The sequence below is a fragment of the Cheilinus undulatus genome, linkage group 12, assembly GCF_018320785.1.
Source record: "Cheilinus undulatus linkage group 12, ASM1832078v1, whole genome shotgun sequence".
NCBI lineage: Eukaryota > Metazoa > Chordata > Actinopteri > Labriformes > Labridae > Cheilinus > Cheilinus undulatus.
Genome location: NC_054876.1, coordinates 14,976,261 through 14,983,686, shown reverse-complemented (window position 1 = coordinate 14,983,686; position 7,426 = coordinate 14,976,261). Strand labels below are relative to the sequence as shown.

Below are 7,426 nucleotides of genomic sequence, written 5' to 3'. Positions count from 1 at the left end.
AGATATGTACAAGCTTTGGTTTGTGTTATTTCTAGTTTTTACTTATTTGTGCATTACTAAATCACAGAAAAAGTATGCTGGCCGAGAGGTCTCACATGAATGCAAATTCAAAACGCTTTGAAAAAGAAAAACACAATGACATTTGAGAAAAACACAAAAACAAAAGTTCACAACACAAATACAAAAACTTACTGCAGCGCATGAATACAAACACTCAGTGCCTCGCATGGATACATAAACTCGGCACAGCGCGGAGGCAAACAGATTCCACAACAGCACAAAAATACAACAACTTGGCGCAGAAGATGTAAATAAAAAGTCACAACGAAAGTGGGGCCGTTACTATGGACGGACCGATTCCATCAAAGCGGGAACCTCTGAAGGCCCTGGATACAACGGCCATGACACCAGCAGTCACAACCACAATGCAAACTAACTGAAGACACGCTTGGATCGAGTAATTAAAGTAAGTAAACATTGTTCGTTTGTCAGCTCTACTTCCTGCACATTTTATTTTGTAATCGATAAGTTTTAGAAGTAATTTTAACCAGCAAACAGTGCAGACAGCTACGTTTGGGGTCCTATATGCATGACATAAGTTGTCAGATGAATGAATGGACTCGATCAATTTGATTTAGATAGGATAGTTGTTTACATACATATTAAACTGTACAGGAGGTTGCAGTTATTAAAAATCATGAAAAACACATTACAAATTACATAGCGTGAGTACAGAAATTAATTTGAGTAGCGGTGTTGTACGTAACTTTGTTGCTAACGGCTGTGTTTACGTTTATATTCTAATCTATCATCTATCTATCTATCTAGATAGCAGTGTTGTACGTAACTTTATTGCTAACGGCTGTGTTACGTTTTTATTCTAATCTATCATCTATCTGTCTATCTAGATAGCGGTGTTGTACGTAACTTTGTTGCTAACGGCTGTGTTACGTTTATATTCTAATCTATCATCTATCTATCTATCTAGATAGCAGTGTTGTACGTAACTTTATTGCTAACGGCTGTGTTTACGTTTATATTCTATATCTATCTATCTATCTATCTAGATAGAATGTCAACTGTCGTGTTTTTTCTTTTTGCAAAGCGTTTTGAATTTACATTCGTGTGAGACCTCTCGGCCACCGTAAAAAAGGAACTTGCCATAGATTGACAACAAAATAAGGGGGCGGTAAAAAGGTAAATGTTGGATATTAAAGATGCAGAGGACTTTATGACTAGTCCACTGAGTTTTTAGAGTGAAATGAGGCAGAGTAGAGGTGGACTTTTTCTACATTGCTGTGGCTGCAGGGAGACGTTGACATGCCTTAACCAAAGTGTGCTGAAAGGGACGATAAAGCATGTGATAAAAAGTATTTTTTAAGATGTGTAAAGACTGTGTTGCAAACAAAATGGCCCCTTGGGAACAATAAAGACTTTGCAATCCAATCAAAAAATGCAAAATACAAAAAATGCCCTTATATGGTCATCCTGGAAACAGTAGCATTCTGGAATGGTCTGTGAGCTCATTGAACATTTGTGTGAAGATTCTGTTCAAAGGTTCAATGGGTTCAAGTCTCAAAACAGCCTTAATCATTGCATCAGTCCAGTCTTCATGTCACTGTGTTTGAACCTTGAACTTCAATATGAGTAATTCGATGTATAATTTCGCCTTAATGTCGCGTTTTTCGCCTCTTGTCATTCCTGAGGATACACATGTGACTATCTCTGACCGTGTGCAGAGTGGCGCGGGCAGCAGTCGTCTGACTTATGAATTCATCTCCAAGGACCATATTTTCACTGGTCCTCCTGCTTCTGGAGAAACAACCAACGCTGCCCAGAATGGCCATGTGAAGGAAAACTCAGGCCTTAGTCCTCCTGCCTCTGGAGAAACAGTCAACACTGGCCAGGATGGCTTTGACTGTGTGAGAGACGACCCGGCCTTCAAGTCTGGCTCCGGAAGCCTCCAGGCCAAAAAGAGGAGATCCTCTGAGCAAGAAGAGGGGCAAGCTGAGAAAAAGAAGAAGATCTCTGCTCTTCTAGAGGACATAACTGGAGAGAAAAGAAAACTTCTCCACAAAAAGGAAGGGCCCAGAAAGAAATCTAGGGTCTCTGAAGAAGAGGAGGCCCACAGATCGTCACTGGAACCCCCAAAGGAAAGGAGGGCCTACAAGTTAGCGTCCTCCAACAAAATCTTTGAGAAAAAGTACCGGCAGCTGAACCTGCTAGGAGAAGGAGGCTTTGGTTCTGTGTACGCTGGCTATAGGAGAAAAGATCACCTCCCTGTGGCCATCAAACGCATACCAAAGGACTCTGTCAGCTATTACAAGGGCATGATTCCTCTGGAGGTCGCTGTTATGCAGAAACTGACCTTTGGACAAGAGGTTGGGAAATCTGGAGTCATTTCCGTCCTTGACTATTATGACTGGGATCAGGAGATTGTCCTGGTCCTTGAGCGTCCGGTCCCTGCAGTCGACCTCTATGAATATATAGAGGACAGAGACGAGGCCCTGAGGGAGAGAGAGAGCTGTCACATACTGAAGCAGCTGGTAGAGGTGGCGTCGGAGGTTCAGTCGAAGAGGGTGTTCCATGGCAACATCAAGCTAGAGAACATCCTAATTGAAACCAACTCTGACGCCCCTCGGATCAGACTGATTGACTTCGGACTAAGCTGCTTTGCAAAGAAGTCAGCAAAATACAGAACCTTTGACAGCACTTCTGAGCATATCCCACCAGAGTGGCATAACCACGGCACCTATACGGCTGGTCCAACCACGGTGTGGCAAATCGGGGTGGTCCTCTATGACCTGATGCACTGGGGCGAGGATCTCTTTGAAACAACAAAGTTCTTCAGTGGTGAAATATCCATCCGTGCTGATCTGTCGACAGACTGCCAGGACATGCTGCGCCGCTGTTTAGCAGAAGATCCAAACCTGCGTCCCTCTCTGGAGGAGCTGTGCCTTCATCCCTGGCTAGCATAAAGGCAGCACTGTGCTCTGGTGCCTTGCCTGAAAATTATTCTAAAGACAGGTGGATTGGCGCATCATCGGCAGTAATGCCATACAGTTGTGGTGAACAGGGAGCTGAGCAGAGAGGCAAAGCTCTCAATTTACCGGCCAATCCAGTAATCCTGTGAATATGCGTTGCTTTGATGAATTTGTGGCTACATGAAGCCACAATCCTGTTTTCTTTCTTAAACTTTTGAATTAATAAACCTGAAACCTTTTATGGTTTTCAACATTCAATAATCATCTGTGATGCATTTCTGAAATGAACGAACTTTAAATCTACTGGTGCAGATGACTTCACTCGTGACATGTTTAATGTCAGAGTGGAGGCTAAACTATTATAAACTTGTGACTCTTTAAAGTATTTAAAAATGATTTTCAAGAAACTTGTTTATTTAATTTGCTGATGACACAAATCTTTACTGTTCAAGGAGAAATAATGAAACTTTGTGAATGCAGTGGAAAGTGAATAGGATGTATTCAATATGGTTTCATAGTAGCAAGTTAACTGTTAATTTAAATATTTAAAAAGTTCATTTTATATGGCAAATGGAAAATAAAGCTTTAGACTCAGGATCAATGGTGTTTAAACAAGAAGAATGCATGAAAACAAATGTAATTTTGTAGCTGTTTATCTTAAGCTTATTTTTGATTCTACTTATGAATAATGTTAGAACACTAAATGTGTAATACCATTGCCATATAACTAAAAAAAACAAAAATATCCCTAACCAGAACCCATTCTATACACTTTATTTTTCTTCTTTAGTACTGTCATGACTTATTGCAGTGCCTAAATAATTTGAATGTTTATATGTGTACTTTTTGGGGATTCATTTCCAATCATTAAACAAATTAACAAACACAAGCCTACTTCTCCTAATATACTGCACATACTGTTATGATTTCTACAATGTATGATCATATATGTGTGGAGTATAGTAAAAAGAGCAGTATGATTTTTTTTTTTCTATATAAATACCTGTTTAGAAGTTCACACAATTAGGGCCTTATTATACAATATGGATGAGAAAATGAATGTAGATTGATAGTAATGAGCATTAAAGTTATTTATAGGTATACACGGATACTAGGGATGTAACAGTATCAAAATCTTAGGGTATGGTAAAACCTCAGTGATGATTCCACAACACGGTATTTATTGCAGTATCAAAGAACATGAAACAACAAATGACTTGGAAAAAAGTGATGTCCTCATTTATTAAACAACAATTGCACTCTGAATATTACAATTTGTGCAAAAAAGTGCAGTAGTGCATTAGACTTGAGCATGTTTACTAACCTTCAAACCTCACATCAAATCTTTGCAAATCTTTTCAAGTTGATGATTTGCCAAGTCCTCATGTTACTCCTATTCCCCAACAAGTGTGTCACCACAGTCTGGCAGTGTCTGCATAATGTTTTTGTCTCTCTGCCACCTTCTCTCTTTTATCATTTCTTGACACCAGAAAACCAAAATGCTTCCATACATCAGAGATAAAAAGTCGCTGGAGCCTTCACAATTTTAAAAACTTGGATCGCTTGGATCTCCTCATAGACTGCATCACTTGTAGCATCAAGCATTTTTTTGTGTAGTTAGATCAAACCAGTGAGTGGAGCACAAAGGATGATGGGTATGCAAGGGTTGATGGTAACTGTAGTTCCCATTTCCTTTGCTGTGCTCCACTAAAAAAAAAAGAAAAAAAACACACACTTTTGCCCTTAAGACCTATCTTCTGAAAACATCACATGTCCACAACACTGAGGAGCTTCTGTCACTGTGATACTGTGGTATTAACAATACTGTTACATCTCTAACAGATACCAATACAGGGATTGGGTATTGGTGCCAATACCAAGTACTTGTACTCAGCTTATTTTGCCGTTGCTATTGACTCTTGTTTTGAGCTTCTGGTATCCCCAGGTGCTGCCAATCAGGCACCTGATTGGCAGCACCTGTGAGCATGGGCCCTGCTACAGTGGTCAGTAGATGTCTGCTTCAAGAATCGGCATGCCACGTTTGACTGATCTGGATAGAGCCCATCGGTTGGGCAAATTCAAGCTGTTGTTCCACAAAACCAAGTTGCGGCATTGTTTGGAGTGAACCCTAGTACCATCTCCAAACTGAAGGCCAAGTTCCATATAACGGGGAATATCAGAGACAGGAAGTGAAGTGGGCGCCCCAAGAAGATAACACCCCAAGAATACTGTTTTCTCACCCTGTCAGCAAGAACTCTATCCTCCAAGATGACAACACTCACCCCCACAAAGCAGGGTTTATCAGGGACTACCTCCAGAATTTGGGAGCGGAGAGGATGTAATGGCCTGCCAGCAGTCCTGACCTTAACCCCATCGAACACTTGTGGGATCAGCTTGGGCGTGCTGTTCATGTCAGAGTGACCAACACACCCATGCGACAAATGCTGGTTGAAGAATGGGATGCCATCCCACAGCAGTGTGTGACCAGGCAGGTGACCAGCATGAGGAGGATGAGCCAGGCTGTTGTGGCTGTGTATGGTGCTTCCACACACTATTAAGGCTCCTGGTTGTTAAATGAATAAATTGTTAAATTGACAATATGTCTGGGGCGCAGGTGGCAAAGTGGTTAAGGCGCGCCCCATGTATGCTGACGGCCCGGGTTCAAATCTGGCCTGAGGCCCTCTGCCGCATGCTTTCCCCCCGCTCTCATCCCTGTTTCTGTCTCTATCCACTATCCTCTTCTATCAAATTAAGCCAAAAAAAAAAAAAAGCTCCAAATAAACCTTTAAAAAAAAAACTGACAATATGTCTTGTTTCTTCAAACTTTAATCATCCAATCCACCAAACAAGAGTCAATGGCAGAATCAGCTGTTTAGCATTGGCAGAGAAAATTTTGCACATTTTTCATGGGCGCAACCCACATACTCAGCTCTGCTGCTCATCCCACAAATGCATGTTCCATCATTTAAAAGGGAAATAAACAGGCTTCCCAATTGTATAAAATTTATTGCCAAGAAGCACTGTTACAACAAGGAAATAATGTATCAAACACAATTTGCCTTACTTTTTGTTTTAAGTTTATTACCCTCTCATTATGTCAGAATGTAATCATAGTTAAAGCCTGCAGCTTTTTGATATTTCAACATAGATGAGGATAAAAAAGTAGAGGGGAATGAAAACTGTGCACCATGAGGGATGAAGAACATCTATGAAAATAAAACAAACATTAAAATAATTTCAAGAACAGTTATGTATCATTAAGTATTCATATTTGCACTTGGCATCAGTGAGTACCCAAAGGCAAGTACCAATACTTGGTCTGGTAAAATGTATTGTCGGTGCATCCTTAATTATTAATTAAATGATACAATGGGTAAAGTGTATGTTATAATATAAAAGAGACTTTAAAGTAGGAATGGTCAAAGATTTTCACATTTTTGAGCAGTAATTTATTTATCAAAAACTAGAGTTTTCATACAACTTTTACTTCGAAATAGTCCTACATTTCCCCATTGTTTTTCTGGTGTTATCTAAAAGCTGTACCCCCATCAAACGGTGGCTCTTTTTTGGCTCTTTGCTAGCCACCATTAAAACAAAAGAAGAAAGCAGTAAGTTTAAGGTTTGTAAGAGGAGACGCCAAGACACTAATGTTGCTTCTCTTATCTCAGGAAAAAAATATTTTTTGTTGTTGTTTTTTTTACGTTTTTGCTTAAATTACCAATTAAATGATCCGTTTACTTTAGCATAGTCAACTGAAATTGACGGCCTCTTAAGTATAAAATATAGCGCAACGTAATGCCAATATGTTAGCCCTTTGATGCTAACTTCGCGTATGTGTTAGCATAAAGCTAACAAACTCAGTGCATTCCTGTCCATCTGTGAGAAATTCCTCTGAGCAAATAGACTTGGGTTAGATTTTTTTCATTTTGAAATGCTACTAAAGGGGTGGAGATACATCAGAAAAATACCCCATTATATAGCCTATGCTTGGCAGATGTCGAAAAAAGGATGTAGGTTAAATTCCCGTTCAGTCCAGTTTTTCATGTCATGTTATAAAGAATTTATTCAACATAGATGTGTTATAAAGTACTTTTAAGGCTGCTAAGACGGATTTAATGGTGATAACAGCGCATAAAAATACATACAGGGAGTACGAAAAACATAATGTTACCTTAAGTCAAAGAAAGTAAATGAGAAGCAGAGTCTGAGTGAAGTTAGTAGGAGGCTGTTCCCTGAGCTGTCGCTAGGAGCTGTCCGCGGTGCTGAACCTCTCTCTGCCTGCTCTCTCCATGTGCCGCCTGCTCACACAGACACGAATCCGCTTACTGAGCGTCCAAATTTAACAGGGACCTCCGCGTTTCACTTGATTATTCTCGGCTGTCTTCACTCCGCCAACATATACCCGAAGTACAACAGCAAACCCCTGCGGCTCTGTTCGCGAT

The 7,426-nt window shown here is 40.2% G+C and overlaps 1 protein-coding gene across 1 annotated transcript; it reads left to right on the top strand.

Annotated features, from left to right (window-relative positions):
• Window positions 1-1,673: 1,673 nt before the first annotated feature.
• LOC121519209 (serine/threonine-protein kinase pim-1-like) lies at window positions 1,674-2,978 on the top strand. Its single transcript, XM_041802047.1, has one exon. The coding sequence runs from the start codon at window positions 1,674-1,676 to the stop codon at window positions 2,976-2,978; it is 1,305 nt and encodes a 434-aa protein (XP_041657981.1).
• The last annotated feature ends 4,448 nt before the right edge of the window (window positions 2,979-7,426 follow it).